The sequence below is a fragment of the Corapipo altera genome, unplaced genomic scaffold, assembly GCF_003945725.1.
Source record: "Corapipo altera isolate COAL_440 unplaced genomic scaffold, ASM394572v1 95, whole genome shotgun sequence".
NCBI classification, from domain to species: Eukaryota; Metazoa; Chordata; class Aves; order Passeriformes; family Pipridae; genus Corapipo; species Corapipo altera.
In genome coordinates, this window is record NW_020884947.1 from 1620298 (window position 1) to 1639993 (window position 19696).

At 40.5% G+C, this 19696-nt stretch overlaps 1 protein-coding gene across 5 annotated transcripts; it reads left to right on the forward strand.

Annotated features, from left to right (window-relative positions):
• The first annotated feature begins 167 nt into the window (after window positions 1–167).
• TACC3 (transforming acidic coiled-coil containing protein 3) lies at window positions 168–19696 on the forward strand. Of its 5 annotated transcripts, none has more exons than XM_027662676.1 (16): window positions 168–273; window positions 4048–4228; window positions 4368–4513; window positions 6833–7912; window positions 9004–9103; window positions 9557–9749; window positions 10637–10689; window positions 11559–11692; window positions 12282–12393; window positions 13094–13225; window positions 15139–15215; window positions 15306–15349; window positions 16363–16523; window positions 17839–17945; window positions 18141–18261; window positions 19521–19696. In XM_027662676.1, the coding sequence occupies exons 2-16, from the start codon at window positions 4049–4051 to the stop codon at window positions 19584–19586; spliced, it is 2706 nt and encodes a 901-aa protein (XP_027518477.1). In that variant the 5' UTR covers window positions 168–273; window position 4048; the 3' UTR covers window positions 19587–19696. The 5 variants fall into 5 exon arrangements, with proteins under 5 accessions (XP_027518477.1, XP_027518479.1, XP_027518478.1 ...); XM_027662678.1 differs by having other exon boundaries at window positions 9560–9749; XM_027662677.1 differs by lacking the exon at window positions 168–273 and adding an exon at window positions 279–385.

Consider the following 19696-nt stretch of genomic DNA (forward strand, 5'->3'; position numbering starts at 1 on the left):
CCTGCCCCGCGCGGGGGCGCTCCGCGAGGGGCGCAACGGCCACGAGTCGAGCTGTCCCGGCTCCGCCCCTTCCCCCCCTCCTTCCCTCGTAGCACTTGTTCTGATTGGCGGGCGCGTCCCGAGCGCCGCTCGCTCATTGGCGGGCCGGGGCTGCCGTTGCGGTTTGAAATCGCGCGGCGGGGGCGGAAGGGGCGCTGCCGGGCGGGGGTGTTGCGGCCCAAGTGCGCGCGCCGCCTGAGCCCAGCGCCGGAGGGTCCCGGGAACCGCCGGCAGGTACGGGAGGAGGTGGCTCGGGGACTCCTTTGTGTGTTCGAGGGGCTGGGAGGGGGGACTCGGGGACCCCTCTGTGAGTTAAGGGGTCTAGGGAGGACTCCGGGACCCGTCTGTGAGTTTGCGGGGGCTCAGGGACCCTTCTATGAGTTTGGGGGGCTGAGGGAGACTCAGGGATTTCTCTGTGAGCTGGGGGAGACTCGGGGACCCTTCTGTGAGTTTGGGGGGCTGAGGGAGACTCAGGAATTCCTATGTGAGCTGGGGGGGACTCGAGGACACCTCTGTGAGTCTGGATGCTGTGGGGGTGGGCTTAGGAAGCCCTTTGTAAGCTTGGGGTGGGGGGACAGGCTCGGGGATCCTTCAGTGAGTGTGGGGTGGGACTGAGGAGCGGCTTGAGGATGCCTCTGTCAGCTTGGGGTGCTGTGGGGTGGGGAGGGAAGCTTGGGGAGGTGTGGAGACCTGAGGAATCCTCTGAGCTTGAGATGGTTTGGGGCTGGCTGGGGCGGGTCTGAAGGGAGCTTGGGGACCTCTTTGTGAGCTTGGGGTGGGGTGGGACTTGGAGGAAGCGTCTTGAGGACCCCTCTGTGAGCTTGGGGTGCTGTGGGGCTTGTGGGGGAGCTCAAGGATGACTTTGTGATGTTGGGAGTCGTGCTCGGGGACCCCTCTGTGGGCTTGGGGTGGGGTGGGACTGGGGACACCTCCGGTCGAGGCGTTTCAGGGGCGTTTCTATGAGCTTCGGACTAAGATATTTGGGGGAATTTCTGTCAGTGCAGGGATGAAGCAGAGGCAGGAGCTTGGGAGTAACGGGAGGAGGGCGTCGCGGGTGGAGCTCGGGTGCCTCCCACTGTGAATTCGAGGATGAGGCGAGGACCTTGGGGAGCATCTCACTGTGTTCTGAGGATGATGTGGGGCTGATCGGGGACTGGGGTGATTCAGGGGTAAAGGGGGGCTAGGGGAGGGTTGTGGGGTTTTTTGTTTGTTTGAGTTTCTTTTTTTTTTACTTAAAGCACTGCTCGGTGGGCAGGGATGGTGCTACCCGGAGCACAGCCTTCCCCGGCCTTGCTGCTCCTCCCCTGCGGTCAGGGAAGGTGATAGAGTGAGTCGGTTAACCAGGAGAGTGTTTATTTGTTCCGAATATGTTTGCGCTAAACATATGTGTGTATATATAACAGTCAGCTCTGTGTCAATTTGTATGGAAATATTCACAGCACGTACTAAGTTACTTTGCCATGAGTGAGAGCTCTGCGTCTCTGCTGCTGGAGGAGTTCAGAGGGATAATTAACTAGAAAAATTCCATCCTTGCCCTGCTTGTTCAGTGGCTTTTTCAGGCATTGGAGACCATGTTGACGTTTTGGATGTTTTGCCCTGTATTTGTTAAATAACAGGTTCTTGCCGTGAAGCCCCCACTTTACAAATCATAGGTACCTGATGTCACTGAATTTATGCTTATTCTCAAACACAGAATGACAGGTTACTGCTTGTGCCCGGATAAATATTTTTCTAAAAGCTAGGAGCAGTTTTGTTTTTGTGAACTTTTAATAGACTCATGGAATTGTTTGCGTTAAAAGGGACCTTGAAAATCATCTAGTTCCAAACCCCCTGGTGGGGGAGGGACACCTTCCACCAGATCAGGTTGCTAAAGGCCCCGTCCAACCTGGCCCTGAACTGTTTTGCTCTAGTGGGAAAACCTGCTGCCTTTCACAATACTTGCCTTGGACACTGACCACTTTAAACAAAGATATGAATAAAGGCTCCCTTCCCCTTCATCATAGCTACTAGCTAACGAACTTGTGAAGTACAATTTAGATCAAATGTTGAGCATGAATTTTTTAAATAAATGCTGAATTGCTTTTAATGACTTAATCCTGGAAAGAAACTTAATTTTTAGATTTAATATCTAAAACTCTCAGTACATATGGTGTATGTATGTAGTGTCAATTTATTGGGTATTTTAATGATCTGAATTTGGTTTAGCAATGGTGTACAAGTATCTCAATGAGAAAGCTGAAAAATTCTGCAAGTAAACCTCCCCTACTTATGGGGCTTTTAGAAGGTGTTTACAACTTTATCGTGTCCTACAGTTGTTTCTAAAGTAATCACAGCAAAAAACTAGTTTGTAAAGATTCACTTGATCTGTTGTCTCGATTTTAATTTGGAATGAAAGAAAGCAATAAAGTTCACTTCAAGTTCTAAAAGTGGTTAATGTAAAAGTACTTTATATACAGAATAACTTGAGCTAAAGCATTAATATGATGAATAAAGAGGGAATGAAGAAATAGCTAATACAGGCATGCTTTGCATGCCATTGCTTCTGTAGCCATTGTTTGCATTCCATTGCTGATTAAAAGTTCTGTTGTCAGGCTTGCAGACAAAGTAGCCGAGTTCTGTGGAGAGTACGAAGCAAATTTTCCTGTAAGGATTAATGTAAGAGTGAGGAAATGTGTACAGAAGCCTAAATACAGAAATTTAAATACATAAGAGCAATGAGATTGAAAATGTGACTTAAGATTTTCAGTTGGAGTATTCTTGTTACCTCTTTATGCAAGTGAAAACAATCACTTTTAGTCTTCCTGAGCTGATTTTCTGGATTCATCTGGAAAAAGAAGATAAGGATTAGCTATTTGGTCAGATCAAGCATTTGAGATCACTTGGAATAGTTATCAGTTGCAGGAAGCCAACATCTTGTTACTTGATGATACCAGTTATCTTGCATAGGTGCTACAAGACAACACATCAGTTCTTATGAAATAAATTGCTTCGATAGCAGTGTTCCAGATAAGTACCTGCACTTCTCAGGTGTCATCCTTTGTGGACAGTGATTACACTCAGATCTTCCTTACCATGCCTTCTGTCTTTCTTTTTTTAAAAAGCAGCCGTAGTGCCACTGAAGGTTAGTGTCAAACCTTTAAGAACAGCAGAGACTTGAATAAAAGGTAGACAAAGTTCAAGTACCTATAACTTGCCTGCCATATTTGAAATTTCTAATTTTTCATCCTTAATCTTAGTTGCAGCAAAGGCTTTAGTTTCAAGTCCTTCACACTAGTAAGACTAGATCAGCATATATGATCGACTAAAGCTTGTACCTGTCAAATATAAGAACAATATTTAAGAAATACCTTTTTAATGACTTTTTTTTTCCCAGATTTGATAGCAATAATGTCTATGTTGCAAAGGATTTTTATGTACTATGTGTTTTACAAAAGCAGCACGTGCTCAGAGAGTGCAGGAAAAAGCGAAATAATTTGATTCAGGACTCTGATCCTAAACACACCCTAACTAATGAAATTTGTTTTTGCTGTTTGTTGCTGTACAATGTAGTAATGAGACCATGTGAGTAAAATAGAGAAGTGATTGTCACGTGGCCCTTGCAGAAGTGGTACTTCTGCTTAGCTGGATCCCCTATAAAGGAGACAGGGCTGTAAGTCACTGCTGGCTTAAGGGCTTGGGAATGAGGAAATGTTGTAGATGACAGAGCTCCCTTTGAAGGATGGTGGCTTAATTAGTAAGGGTATAATGTGAACTGTGGAAGGCATACTATCAACAATTAACCTCTCAGACCCCTACCAAAAGGGCTGTGCAGTGCTGCATTTAGATACTTTGAGTCTTCTGAGATACACCTTTCCATACGAAGGCTTTCCATACTTCCAGAACTCCTTTGAAGCTGTTAGTGTTTGCTAGCTGGTGCCAGGCTGCCAACTTCTTCCATTATCTGAAAGTGCATCTGGCTGACCACACCCTCTCATTCATGCTGTGGTGCTGGGTTTGTTGATGTTCTAGAATGAGTCTGCAGATTTTAAACGCAGAAAATGGAGAAAATGGAGGAAACATTAAGGATGATCTAACAGCAGACGACTGTGGCTTTTTCTTGGCACCGCCGGAACCTACAGGGAGACCTTCCATTCTACGCCCGTCTCAGAAAGAAAACTTGCCACCAAAAAGTGTGGCAAAAGCAATGAAGGTAAACTTTTGCTTTTGCATTGCTTGTATTCTTTCTCCTTCTGTAGTCTTTGCTACTGAATGCATAAGCTATTTGGAGCTTGAAAAATATCGTGCTCATGTTTTTCCCTTTTCTTCCTCCTGCCCCCCCTTTCTTCAAGGTAACCTTTCAGACTCCTCAAAGAGATCCTCAGACTCGAAAAATCCTAAGTCCTACTATGACAGACAAACTTGAGACTGCTTTTACACATGATGATTGCTGTGAAGACTCGGTGGATGATGTTTTTTGTGCACTCCCTGATGCTGAGTGAGTAATGAATTCACTGCTGGTTGTATTAGCCATGTGGGATGTGCTCAAGCTAACTTTTCAGCATTACAGAACTGTATAGTTAAAATGTCATTCTGTGTTTTATGACAAGATCTAAACTACGTGAAAGGACCAAAATTAATGCTGACTGATGCATGAACTTTTTCAAAGGTAACTTTTAAGAAAAGTACTTTTAAGAAAAGTTCATCTCAGTTGTAATGTTGAATACTGAACTCTAATTCCTCTATAACTGGTTTCATAGAGATGATTTAAGGTATGGATAAATAGCTTAAGAGAAAAGATACATTAGGTAGAGAATACAAAACCGTTTCCTAAAGTTTTCATGTGAGAATGCGACTATTCTGAAGCTAATTTTTAAAGCTCAGCCTTAAAATATCTTCTGTTGTATGTTAAGTACTGTTGTGCCTTAAGGAGAAAAATCTGAAGAGATAAATTTGCTGAAGGGTTAACTTGAATTGAATACTCAGTGAGTATTAAGATTAAAGAAACCCTAGCAACACAAAGTGAATATAACATCAATCACACAAGTTTATGTGCCTTTATAGTCTAGCAGCTGAGTCTCAAAATGGCTCATGAAAGGTGTCTAGAGAGGAGCATAAAATCTACCATGTTTCAATGTGAGGGTATCATGACAATATTTAAGACACCTCAATGCATGTTTTTGTTACTGACTTTTTTTGCCCCTCCTTTAAACTTGTATAAACATGTGAGGCTTGTAATTTCCGGTGGCAAGCAAATAGACCCTTTTGTTTGTTTTTAACTACCAAGTACTTTCATTTGACCCCTATTTTTGTTGTTTGTAAGGGAGGGAAAGGAGAAGGGTGGGAACACTTAAATGTTCTTTAAATGTAAAAATTTGCTTCAACTGTTTGTTTTCATGTGTAGTCTAGTTTAGAAAAGTACTTCTGAGCTAACCACCACAATTAAATGACTTAGTCATTTATGCCCCAAACTCATTGCTTGCACAAATAAACAAAGATTTAGTACTTATAAAGTTCAAGTGAGTTAAAAGGGTCAACACTGAATTGGTTTTAGTTAGAGCATAATTACGTGTCAACACATTGCTTGTACTGTCCTTTCTAATTTTAAAATGTGAAGATTTGTTTGTAGCAGATAATCTGCTGGGCTCGGTGTTGCTGAAGGGTGTCACTTGACAAGTGATGGGCATTTTAAGGTGTCTCGCTCTTGACTGGCATTTATTAGGTTAAACACTGAAGGAGAGTAGAGTGGGAGGGACCTGAGTAGTCGGAGCAGCCTGGGGCTGAGCTATTGCAGGGAAGAGGCGCTCAAACCGGGTGAGAAGAACTTCAGCTCTTATCTCCCGCCTTTGCTTTCGAGTTTATCAAAGTGGAGTTTTTAGTGAGTGGCTTTTAATCGTGTTCTGTTCTGCAGCAGATAAGGATGGCACATAGAAATAAGAACTTTACGAAGGGACTAAACAATGGGAGGAAATCCTGTTTCAGGAAGTAATGGATTAACTCTCTGTAGTCTGAGGCTAAACTTCAGAAGTTGTGTAGAATTTGGGGAAATAAAGTGGAGAGCAATAACTTGTAGAATTCTTAGCAATAGTGAGTACACAAACTCTTTAACCTGTTTCTTTTGATAGAGAGTCTTACTTTCTTACTGAAGAAGTATTTTCTTGTATATCACTGCTCTTCAGATCTACTGTTTTAGGGAACTTGGAGTTTCTGAAGTCCAGGTTCTCTTTTGGTATGTAGGCCCTCGTAGATGAAATGCTGGTGCATACTTTTGGGAGGAAAATGCTTGCCAGAATGACCAGACAAAGGAATGACTAGAGTGGGAAAACCTGAATCATGACTTGGTTTGGTCCCAGACTTGAGTCTGTCATGACTCAGAGATGAATCTGCATGAAGATGAACCAGGAGCTGTGCTTGTGTTTGAGCTGCTTACTGTCAATGACTTCTCCTAAGCAATGTGTGTTTCTCTGTCCAGTAAAAGGGCAATGTCTGTATGCTCTGCTGAGCAGAGCAGTCTCCAGGAATGGCTGTCATAAGATAACAAAGCTGTGTAGAACAGGTAGCTTAAGAACACTGGATAACTTCTAGGATTGATCTCCCTGTAGTTCTTGTATACCTGAGCTTGTAACTTCTGACTGTTCAGGTGGCAACTGAATTCTGGCTGTTACAATATAATTTTGCTGTCAGCTGACTTATTGCAAAAAAAATCAAATTATTCTGAGCGTGCAAAGCTACTTGTGCAAGTATCTTTCTAAAGATAACTTCAGGAGATGCCTGAAAAATAACTATGGTATGTGTGGTCTTTTTTTTTTTAATGCAGCACATGTCAACAAAAGATTGAGCCTGAAGCAGACAATACACAAATGCCAGAGAAGGTCAGCGTGGCTTCTTACCCAGATGATGAGATGCCAGTGAAGAGCCGAGGATCCTACAGTATTGACTTCGATAACTTAGATGACATCAATCCTTTTCAGAGTTCAGCACAGTTGCCTTATTCTCCTGGAAATCTGCAGAAGTCTCCTGTAAAAGTAACTAGCAGCCCCAAGAAAACTTCTGAAAAAAGTAATGATTCTCTTCTGACAGAAGATACAGGTCCTTCTGCTTCAACCACGGTGAATACAGAGTGTTTAAGTGAAGAAAAGCCTTTATTCTCTGCAAAAAACCCGGCACTGAGTGAGCTGGAGTCTAATAAATCCACACTGTCCCCTAAGCAAGCTCTCAGTGACTCTGAGCAGGGTGTGAAACCTCCTTCCACAGATGTGAGCCAAACTGATAATTCAGTGGGATTAGCAGAGGCACCTACACCTCCTGGACAGTTACCTGGCAGTTTAGGTCCCAGTAGTTCTGATGTAACTGATTCTTTTAAAACTGGGGAATCAAAGCATCAGGATGTTTTGGTAGCAGAAAAAGCTTCCACGGAAGAATCAAAGCCTGATGAAGATCTGGCCATCTCCAAAGGGAAGCCTGCAGAAAAGCCTGATGTCCCCAAGGCTGGACCAGTAAAACTGGAATTTGACTTTGATGATGCCACTGCTAAAAAACCACCTCCTAGGAAACTAGGTAAAAGACCTGGAATTAAACCACCTTCCAAAAGAATTCCTGTTACCAAAACAAAACCAGAGAATATTGAAGTGCAAAATAAAAGTAATGTGGAAGATGAAATCCCTCTTCCTAAAGCATCTTATAAGTTTGACTGGGACAAACTTGATGATCCAAACTTCAATCCATTTGGAGGAGGCTCCAAAATTTCCACCTCGCCTCGTTCTAAGCCCAGCCCTCAGAAAGTTCACCTGCAAGAGGAGCAGGATAGTACCACTTCAAGAAAGGACCCTCTTCCAGTGGAACAGGATAACTGTCCAAGTACCTTGGAAACTCCTGAAAAATCAGAACCTAAAAATCCGTAAGTAAATGTGTAGCTAAATGCAGAAGCACCTCAAACCCATGTGAGGAAAGGTAGATAGTATCTAGCTAGTTGATTCCTACTTTGACTTCTTCCCTCCAACATTGGCTGAGTCTGTTGTTGTAATCTTTGACACAATTATGTTGCAACAGCAAAGATCTCACTGGGGAGACTATCCTAAGATGACTAACTCTAGGGAAAAGTTCTTCTTAAATCTAGAAGAATGGGAGAGAACAGGCTTAGGTGGAAGGAGCATTGGGTCTTGGTTCTTTCCCCACTCCTCCAAGATCAGAGTAAAATGTGGAGAACCAGGTGACTGCTACTGTCTTTAAATCAAATGCCCAGGGAGCAGGCAGTTCTGTTTTCTGCTGGTCTGAGGTGCTGTTTCTGCCCTGTGTGTTCTTGGTATCTAAATGCTATCTCCAATAGAAAACCCTGTCTCTGAACCTGCATTTTTTTTGGCACCACAAACTTTTTATTTGGGAATGGAATATGTTATGTGTTACCTTTCCTAGAAAATCTAGTTATTAAAGTGTCAGTGTTGCTACAGACAGTCAGAACTGGCACAAGTTGATCGATTGACAGAAATGTTTGCTCTCTTGCTCCCTGTGTGATGTGATAAGTTACTGTTTACCAAGGTGAGAAGTTTATTTACTGCTGACAGCACAAACTGAAGTACTGGATTTCCCTAGTGAAGTTCTGTGCTTTACACTAATACAGCATAGCATTGCTTTGGGAAGAGGAGCAGGCTCCTATAATTCTGTTCTTAATTAAACAAAAAGCCTATCTTTTAATTAAAAAATAGTAATGAGCCTAACAAATGAAAATGTGGGAACAGTGCTGAGTGAATAGAAATAAGTGATACTGCTTTGACTTTCTGCTTCCTACATAACACTGCTTCTGATGGAGGGAGAGCTTTCTGTCACTTAAGTTGTCAGCAGGCAAGACAGTGAATTTACATCCCTGCCCTCTGTAAAGCTTCCTGGGCTGTGAAAACTCTCAAAGAAGGTAACTTTGTTCAGTGTATTTGGTAATATAGAATTCAGACCTGTGTGACTTAAATTTTGATTTTCTTTTTTTTCTTTCTTTAGGGAAATTGTTAAGCAGAGTGTGGTAGAAGACATGCCAAGAGCTCCAGAAGAGAAGCCAGGAGTTCAAGCAGAAGCTGAATTTCCAGAAGAGAGAGACATGGTAAGGTATAACAAAGATAACCAGTTCTTACCAGGCTGTTTCATTGAAGAGTTGACTTAGTGACTTAATCTTGTGAAACCTATTTTTGATATTTTGTCTAAGAATTACTGGGTTTATGCATCTTTAGCAACTCTAAAAGGAATATCAACTGTGTGGACTTGTCTTTTGAAGGTAACATCAGAGACAGCCAAATTGGTACCTTGATATTTAGTATCTTTTTTGATCAGCAGTCACATATAAGGACAAACATAAGGGTGTGGACTATAAAAAAAAAGTGACTCCTGTATAATATGAACTCAGTGTTGGGAGTTTAATTTCTATGCCTGTGAACTCTTGTTTCATTATGTTGGCTACCCAGCTAATTTATGACAAACCAATTTGATCATTATAATGATTTTCATTACATTTAAGTAATTATTTTAACAGTAAAAGATTGTGTTTTTTTCTAATCAGGAGGAGCAAATGGACGCATCCAAACTGTCTTCAGCTCATAATGTCCCCTCTCAAGATAATTTGGTTTCCTCTGACAGTGGAAAAAAGTCAGTATCTGCAGAAGTTAAACCTCTTTCCCACAGAACTGAAATAACAGCAGTTGAGGGGACACCTGATGCTGAACCTGAAGAATTCTTCAGACCATCATCTGAGGGTAAGGGCATTTCTTTAAAACAGACTGAAAATATAATGTTACAATAACCTGTGTGTATATCTTTTTCTATCTCAGTTTTGGCATGAATTTTAGTTTTGTCTCTTATTCTACACTTCTGAAAGGACTGCAAAGCCTACAATAACTAGCAGTGCTGGGAAAAGTACCTAAACCTAAGTTCACAAAGCTGGGTATTAGTGTTCAGCTGCCTGGGAGGATAAAATTTAGGCTGGTACAGAAACAATCTGTTTAGAGTTTCTGTGGCAGTTTTCTGTGCTGAAAAAAAACACTCCTTTAAAATGATTTCTGGTATTAAAGCCTTTGTAAACTGAGAGCAATGTAACTTTGTAGTTGTGAGTCTTGTAGATTACTGCAGTCTTAGCACTACTTGAATACTGGTTTCATATTACGGTGTGGACAGTCTTTCTGCACTGGCATGCTTGTCTTGAAAGCTTCCTACACAGCTGTGACTTGACCACTTGGTGGGGTTATTCCTTGTAGATGCATTGTGTGGAAGGATGAGGAAATTATTTCACTGCAGTGCAGTCTGTCATTGACCTTCAGAGTGGAGTGGAATCAGTATGTTGGGAAATGGCTATAACTTCATTGTTCAAGTCTGAGCTGTGTGCCAGTTTAAATAGTGAGACTGACAACTGTACTCTTTCATGGGGCATTGTGAAAAATAGTAGAATATCTGAGTGTGCTTGTCACTTTAACCACAGAACAACAGAAGTTCTTCAGCTGTGTTAAATTCTGCATATACTTACAGAAGTGAAGAACTAGAACTCATGAGAATGAAAGCGGTATTTGCTTTATACACATATCCATTTGTTTCTGTCTGTGGTAAGACCGTATGACATCTTCATTGTATCTTTTCTGGTTTTTTCCAGTCCTAGGAACGGGCATAGAAATAGACTATCTGGAACAATTTGGGACTTCATCAGTAAGTACGACATTGAAATGTTTTGTTTGCTTCCCTGGCAGGGTGGGGAGGGAAAGCAAAGGTGAAACTGTGAAACTTTTTAAATGTTTTTGTGAAATAACTTCACTTTGAATTGTCTGCAGAAATACAGGTTCTGTTCCAAAGGAATTGTGGTGACAAGGCTAGACAGGGAGGGGGTGGTGGTGGAAAGGAAATGTATTTATAAGCAATTGAACTGAAAATTAGAGATCTCTTGCTTTCAATTTGCAAAGGTGCTGTTTTTTCTTTAATAGCAGTGAAACCAGTGTGGATGATGTTTCACTTCTGGTGGTTGCAAGAACAGCATGATGCTTTGAAAGTGCAAGATCATTGTTTCAAAAACATTTTTAAACTCCTTTGCTTTATGACCAGTTTCAGGAAATTTGTCTCTTAATTGGGCATGTCATGTTCTAATTGGTTCAGCTTCATTATTCTTTCTCCTGCTTGGGTCCAGAGTAAGAGCAGCCCTGAATGTACAGTGAATACACTGAATTGGAGTTGGTTTTGGTCGTACTGTGTTTGTCCTTATTACTGTCTGTGAATGGCATACACTGTTTCTTCAGCTTAGAATACTATCCTTCCCTTTCAGTGTCTTCTGCTGGTTTTGAGTAGTTCATAAATGTTTGCCCTTTTGATTCTGTCTGTGAGCAGATTGAGTTCACTTGATATTACATAAGGACTTAAGCATGTGGGCACAGAGTTCTCTTATGTAATTTTTCTCTTGAGAACAATGCTCTGGCCACTGAAGAACAGGCTCACCCACTCTCCAGAGGATGGTTTGTGTGTGGGTGGGATGTGTGTGTTATGCTTTGAAACAGCATATCTGCCAGTTTATGCCTCTTTCCCTTCAGTTCAAAGAGTCAGCCTTAAGAAAACAGTCACTGTATTTGAAGTTTGACCCTCTACTGAGAGACAGTCCGAGAAAACAGTACCAGAAATTGATTGAAACAAATGAGACTATTATCACAGCTCCATCTCAGCAGAGGTAGGTATTGACTTAGTCTAGGCTGTAGTACATAAGATCAGAGTTGTTTAGATTGGAAAAGAACTTCCAGATCAAGTCCAACAGTTAGTCCAGCATTTGTGAGTCTACCACTAAAATGTGTCCCCAAGTGCCACATCTGCATGTCTTTTAAATTTCTCCAGGGATAGTGACTCCATCACTTCCCTGGGCAGTCTGTTCCAATGCTTGATCACCCTTTCAGTGAAGAAATTTCACCTAATGTCCAGTCTAAACCTTCCCTGGTGCAACTTGGGGCTGTTTCATCTAGTCTTGTCCCCTGAGTCTCCTTTCCTCCAGGCTGAACACCCCCAACTCCCTCAGCCTCTCCTCATCAGACTTGTGTTTCAGACCCTTCTCCAACTCTGTGCCCTTCTCTGGACTTGCTCCAGACCTCAGTGTCTTGTAGTGAGGGGCCCAAAACTGAGCACAGGATTTGAGGTGTGGCCTCCTCAGTGCCAGCACAGGGGAACAGTCACTGCCCTGGTCCTGCTGGGCACACTATTGCTGATACAGGAGCTTTACAAGGAAAGGCAGCACTTGAATTTAATGGTGTATGTTTGTTTATTTTCAGTCCTGTTCCTGATTTAAGTAAATTGCTTGAGGAACCTGAAAAGCCTCTAGTGAGTCTTCAAAATGAAGAAAAACCAAAAGGACTAGATCTTCTGGGGACATTTACAACTTCTGTAAGGGTGCCTACAGTGCTATCAGGTTTCATGTTGGTATTTTGGGAAAGGGATAGCCTAGGTTCTTGAGACTTATGCAGATACTTTAAAGATCACAGAATGTGATAAATGTTTATTTAAACTCTTGTCTTAAACCAGGTTGGATACTCACTTATATCAAAGTTGAACTTTTTGATGGACTTCATTTTCTTAAGTATTAAAATTTTTTTGTGAAAACTGGTGCCATTGCATGTAGAGTAGGAGAACTTGAGCTGTTTTTAAGAGTACTTTAGTAAGGCAATATTTTTTTTTTTTTAATGCAAGTGAAGCCACAAAAGAGAAACTTGCTTTTTAGTTGCACTTTCATTAAACTCAATGCTTTATAGTCTATGGTTTATAGCTTGAACAGCCTTTTATGGACAGATCTGCACACAGCAGTTCATCCTGAGATGGTCTTTTTTTTGCTTGTGGAGAACAGTGTGGTGTCATCTGCTTTGTAGCATCTTTTGATAGCTGTAATTGGTGGATAGCAGTTCTGTTTGCACCATGTAGATGTCTTTTAGAACCATGTAGTTACCTTTTAAAGTGAGAAAGTTATGGAGGTATTTTGTGTGTTAAAGTAATCTGTGTTGACTTAGCATTGAATTATGTACATAGATCTAATCAATGGCATGACAGTAGGACTCTTGAAACTTTCCTTTTTTTTTTTTTCTCCTTACAGGACACAGGTCCACTAATTCCAGACTCCCTGAGTGGTGATGTTCCTCCAGTCCCTTTTGCTGCTTCTACAGACACTGCTGTGGATGCTATTATAGATGTGCTGAAATACAGCCAAAAAGACATGGATGCAATGGTATGGTGGCCCTTGCAAAGCTGAACTTGGCATAACTTGGAAATTCCTTTTATTTAGATTATCTGGGATAAGTCTCTACTTTGTAGGTCTTCTCATCATACTTGACATAGGCATCTCACTCTGAAAAGCTGTGCACTTGATGGGAGCTGTAGGAATAAAACTCCTGAGAGCTAATACCTAATGAAATAGGTTAAACTTCATTTCTAGTTAGGTTCTGCCTTTGAACTGGTCAGCACATGTTATCAGTTGGGATGGTCAGGCTTAACATCAGTGATCTGAATATTTTCTGTTCAGTGCTGTGATCGAGTCTGTCTTTTTTGTGGGACCTGAAGGCACAACAGTATATCCAGCTAATAAAATGAAGGTGAGATCTGGAGCTCACTCTGGAGGAGAAAGACATTAATGGGGGAGGGAAATAAGAAGTTGATAGGATTTCAAGCATATTCTGGAACTACAGAATTTGTCTTTAAACCCCAATTGCTTACTGATGCAAGAAGATTTATGTGCCCACTCAAAAAATTTGAGTGCTTGATTCATTATGGCTTCTGGGTTATGCAACTTTACAAACATTAAATAATGTAAGAGGAGTATCTAAGCATAAATGCCCTCAAAGCTAATCATGTCACTTCAAAATTAACTTGAGCGAAAAATGGAGCATCAAAATTCCTGACTGCTGTACTGCAGGCAGCAGGGGACAGCTTTTAGTGCATTGATCTAAAATAAAGAATTTATATATGGTAGGAAGGGGGAAAGCTTGTAATATCTTAAAATTGCTGCTCTAATTTCTTGTTTGAAAGAACTGTTTTACACATGCAAACATAATTATAGGTGTGACTGGATGACTCCAGCTGTGTAACTTAAACAAGTAAAAAGGCTTGGAATTTACTATATTAACTTTAAAGGAAGATAAAATAAATTTTAAGATTTTTTTTTTTGTCTGAAACAAGTTGAGAGTGGGAGAAAAGGGAAAACCTATTTTCCTTCCAAGCAAATACAGCACTTAGGAAAGTGCTTTCTTGAGGTCTACTGAACCATTTCTGAACTTGCAAGTGAAAGTTTCTGGCATGTTTCCATCTTCACGTGGTTTTGCTTTTGTAACATTTGTTTCTAGCATAACTATCACTACTCCTTCCTCTTTATTTTTTGTACATTCTATTTTCACTTGTGCCCCTCTTCCTGTCATCTGAAATATTGCAATAAATTTAAAATGAGTTTACTCCAAAATAAATACTAGAAAATGTGTACTACAGTGTACTGTGCAGTTTTGTGGCAAAATTAGCAGTTTTTGCATTTAGCAAAGAGTGCTTATGCTGCTTAATATTTTTACTGTGAGCTCTGCTTTAATTCAGCTGATGTGAAATGGGTATGATTATTCTTAAATGAGTTGAGGAATCTTTTAATCCTCCCTCTACCATGTTTCCAGCTTTGGTGTTGAACATAAATTACTCCAAACAGCAACTTGATCTTGATTAGGCTTCTGGTATTTTTTTTTCTCTCATGTGTTAAGATTAGCAGGTTTGTGTAGTGCTTTTTTTTGTCTGCCTTGTAAAGAGGTGAGAAATATGTCTCTTGTTTGAGAGAATGTTCCTTGACCAGTTTTGTTCTCTCAGAAATTTTAATGATCTGCATGTACAGTGAGTAAGAGTAGCCAAGAGGTTGATCTTGCCTTTTGAAGACATATTAGGTATGAATACATGATGGTTGGCATGTATGCAAAATAATATGTATCAATCTAAAGCTTATCTGAGTCAAGTTTGTAATGAAACAATTTTGTTTCTGTTAATCAATTGGAACTTATCTCTCTCCATATTGGGTTATAAGTATACCTAAGCTGCCCTTCAGACTGTTTTTAGTATCAAATATTTTTATCTCTTCTGTGCAAGAAATGAAGGTTTACTTTTTCACCCTCACAGGTTCAAGAGAAAGAGATGGAGACTGAGAAATGGAAAAACAAGTATAATAAACTTTATATGGAATACCAGGAAATGGGGTATGAACCTGTCTTGACTTTTATATCTACTTATTTACTCCAGATACTTTTTCTAACATATGTTCAACATTTTTTTTTCATGGTTTTTAGAAAAATAGTTGCTGAGTTTGAACAGACAATAACACAAGTTATGGGTAAGTTCCTAATTTACACTTTGAATGCCTTGAGGGGCTGGGGCCTTCTTAGCCTAGGGTAACTAAGTGAGGTTAGTACTCCTTCACCTCTGATGACATTAATATTTCAAGTGCTTCCAGGGTTAGTGTAAGGTTTCCAACAAGATAGTTAGACTAACAATTTTATGCACATTCATACAGACATGACATCACTTGGTAGGTAGCAATGAGTTCCTGAATCAGGCATGAACACATCTGACTTTTTCTTATTCTTCAGTGGAGTGTGAGTTGTTGCTTCATTAAAGCTGGCAGATCTGGTTGTCAGCACTTTGTGTTAACTGCTTATTATCTGACATCATTTAAGTGGCAAGATATAACTAGGAGTACTTGCTGGACGGACCCAGCCTTTGCTTCAGTCAGGTTTGTGGCTTCAAAACTAGGAAAGACGTATTAGTGAAACTCTCGTTGTATAGGTGCATTTTCTCAATTCAAAGCTGAATAGACACATCTATGCCTTGCTTAAATTTAGTTCTTTAAGAAGACTGAATATTGTGCTAGCTTTTTTGTGCTTCTTTGAGCCTGTGGGAAACATAGCTCAGGTCTGCTAAGGTTTGCTATGCTAGTTTGACTTGTTAACCCAGTCTTCTTCAGATCTTCCAGCTATTGTGTATGTTTAATGAAAACAAATACTTTTGAATTCTTTGCTTCTATCACAAGATTTGAGGCTCCTGTTATGGTAAACTCAGGTGGAGTGTTTTGACTACACTGCAGGAGAGACAGTGCTTTAGGCCAGCACCTTGTCATCAGTGTTTAATGGCCTTAATTTCGGTGTAAGGTAGCGTGTAGCAAATAGACAAGGACTGCTTTCTTGAAAGCACAGATATGGTGTCTTTCCAGGTGAGAGGCCATGTTGTTGAAACCCTTTTGTGCTTCAGAGCAAGAATTGAAGGCATGGGGGCTGCTATCTGTCTATTCTATGAAACTAGCTTTATGCTAATGCAATAACTGTAACGGGTTATCTCCACTTTCTCTAGAGGATTCTCAGAAGCAGAAGGAAATCTCAAGGAAAGAAATGCAGAAGCTGATGGAGGAGAAGCAGCAAGCTTTATCAGATCTCAACTCCATGGAAAAGTCTTTCTCTGAACTCTTCAAACGACTTGAAAAGCAGAAAGAGGCACTAGAGGGTTACCACAGAGTAAGGATGCTATAATGCAAATAATATCCTTCAAGATAAATGAGACTTAGTGGAGAGGAAATAGTGGAATTTCAGAAGCAGCCATTAATTAGCTAGCATAGGCACTACCTGGAAAACCAGGTGCTAAGTTGTTTCTTTAAAGATGATAAAAAATTACTAGCTTGTTGTATTTAGTGACTGACTTAAAGTATAATAATGACATCTGTTAGAAGCCAAAGTTTCTTCGAACAGAAGTGAGCTGGTTCTTGCTGCACATGTGTCATTTTTGTTTATCATAGAGACACTCTCATGTAGCAACTACTGCACAGGAGCAGCTTGTTTCCCTTACATCATATTGAACAGATGTTGAAGAAGGTTTGCTATTACGAGTCAGATTGATAGTAGTTTATTGGATGCTCTTTACTAAGTTGTGTTTTTTGTTAAAGCTAAAATCCCCTTCATTCTGCAGCTTCTTCAGAGGCTGGAGGAAGGAAGCTAATGAGGAACATAAGCTATGGCTTCTTACTGCATAAAATGCATGAAAATCGATTCAGTTGACATTTAAAAAAACGCCTTCAGATTTTTTCATTCAGTTATCCTTAAACCCAAGCTTAAAACTAGCCTATTACAAGTTTCATGGTAGTCTCAGTTTGAGGAAACAGGCAGGGTGTCTGTGTTAAAACTTCAGTTTCTTCTTGGGCTTCCTTCATCTTGTGTCCCTTCCATTTCTACCCTAAATTCAGAAGCCCTTTCCTTAGCACAGAAACACACTTGGAAACAGAGTTGCTAAATTCAAGAACTGCAATTAGTAGGGAGTTTTAGCACTTGTTTCAAGCAGTTCCAACTTTCTGTAATAGCTAATAAAATATCATCACAGTGTGCCTAGCAATGTAACTTTCTTGCTGTTAATGTTTGTATTAATTTACATTGGGGTCCAAAGCCTGAATCTTTACATGGGTTCTCTGAAGAAGTTGGATTTGTAGCTATTCTTTGGACAATTGCAGCTTAAGACAAAGATGATTTAAAAAAAAAACAAAAAAAACGAAGCCAACCAGTGATGGTAGTTTTAGTGACCTTCACCTTTACTACAGTTTTGCTACTAAATAAATGTATTGGGAGGGACACAGGGTGAATAAATCTTAGTTTGCAAAGTTCAGGTGGTTGAAAGGAGCCATTTTAGTCTGTGTAGGTCTGTGGGACTTCACAACTGTTCCTGCTACCCTGGTGAGCAAATACTGCCACTCGGGTGTATTCAAACAGCCTGTTTGTCAGGTGAATAGACTCTTCATCTACTGGCACGTAAAAAGCTAACTAAGGTTCTTGATTTTTGGGACAGAATGAAGAACTTTTGAAAAAATGTGCTGAGGACTACTTGGCTAGAATTAAAAAAGAAGAGCAGCGGTATCAGGCACTAAAGGCACATGCAGAGGAAAAGCTGCAGCGGTGAGTACCGTGTCAAGAAGCCAAGTACTGGGAGTGAAGTATATACTGCTCACAGTTGCTGCAGAATGTGTTCCAATAATACCAGAACTTGTCTTACATATGTTTAATTTTGAGGTTAATCAAAAGTACAAGCATCTAGTGTGATTTGCTGTGCTGACTGAAGGGGGCATTAACACCACCTTGCAACCGTTTCAGAGCAAACGAAGAAATTGCCCACATTCGAAACAAGGCTGATTCAGAGGCTGCGGCGCTACAAGCGACTCTGCGCAAGGAACAGATGAGGAACCAGTCTCTGGAGAGGAGCCTTGAACAAAAGGTTGGTCAAAATGCCGTGGGTGAGCCTCTTCAAACTATTGCCTTAGACTAGGTCAAGAACTCCCCTGTACCAGTGCTAGAAATAATTGTGCTAACTGCTGGTTTTGGTGGCTGCTGTCCTAGCAGGGTGAGGGAAATAGGCATTGAAAACAAAGACACAACTGTATTATGTCAGGACTTGTCTGTATGTGTAGATTTTTTTGGAGCATGAGGTTTGTTCCCATAGGTGGATTGTAGAAGTGATCAGTCTGGGCTACTGTGTCAGGAGGTTACCTGAACTACTGAAAGAGGTGGTGATCTAACAAGTAAACATGAAACAGAGCAGAATTTGGGAATAAATCTTGAATAACTCTTTGGCTCAGCTTGTTCATGAACATGGCTTGTAAGCTGTTAGCACTGATACAGATTGACTGTATACGACTGAAGTGTTCAGTATTGTTCAGGCCATTAATCGTTGTACTTTGTTTCATTTTACATAGATAAAGTCTTAGAGTGTTTTGTAAAGGGCCATCAGTTTCCTTTGTTGGAACCCTTCAAAGGAAGAAGCTTTTTGAGGGTTAAAAGTCACAACTGGAAATGCATGCAGTTTTACTGTGTCATGATTTTCTCTGCCAGCACTGAAGATTCAAAAATGGATAATGCTGACACACTCCTATTATGGAAAAATCCTGGTTTTTTTTTGATCTTCAGGCTTATGGCGAAGGTTTGCATAGCTGAGGAAACAGTAGGCCTGTAACTGGAGAGATGAGACAAACCATTTAACACAGAACTGGTTTTGGCCTTGTCATAAATACAGTAATGCTTTATGTTAAGAATTCTTATTAAAAGGGTTTAACCATATAAGAAATTGTACAAACTGGAAATTGTCATTTGTCAGTGAAAGTATAAAAGCATTATTTGAAAGTGTCTTGTGAAGATTAAAATCTAAACTGTCATTGTCTTGCATTTCCATGTACCTAACAAAGACTTTGAGTCTGAAAAGTCTGGTTTTCCTGGGTCAGTTGTTCTCCATGTATTATGGGAAAGTCTGGAAGAAGTAGAAACAGTTCAGTGGATTTTGGCTCATTTCCTGAGGCTCTCAAGGATGCCATGTGCCCTTTGACATAGTAAACTGTCCTTTACCTTAAATTTGCATAAGTCACTGTCATGTAAATGCACTTTCTCTTCTATTTGCTGACAAACGTGTCTCCTTGGAACTCAATAGAAGGTGGTAGCATAGTTTGGACATACCTGAAACTCACTCTTTTCTTTCTTCCACAGACTAAAGAAAATGATGAACTAACGAAAATCTGTGATGACTTGATCTCGAAGATAGAAAAAAGTTGATATCTCTACTGTCTTGTAAATATGTTTAGTTTCTCTGACTTGCTGTCTTGTGTGTTTACTCACTTTTTTATGTATGTGGGGAAAAAAATAAAATTTTTGATTCACACTTG

What these genes read in the sequence shown, in the direction of transcription:
- TACC3 (XM_027662676.1), top strand. Translation starts at nt 4,049, where the DNA reads ATGAGTCTGCAGATTTTAAACGCAGAAAATGGAGAAAATGGAGGAAAC. An exon ending in AAATCAGAACCTAAAAATCC is followed by an intron (nt 7,913 to 9,003) that starts GTAAGTAAATGT and finishes TTCTTTCTTTAG; the next exon opens with GGAAATTGTTAAGCAGAGTG. An exon ending in ACAGCTCCATCTCAGCAGAG is followed by an intron (nt 11,693 to 12,281) that starts GTAGGTATTGAC and finishes GTTTATTTTCAG; the next exon opens with TCCTGTTCCTGATTTAAGTA.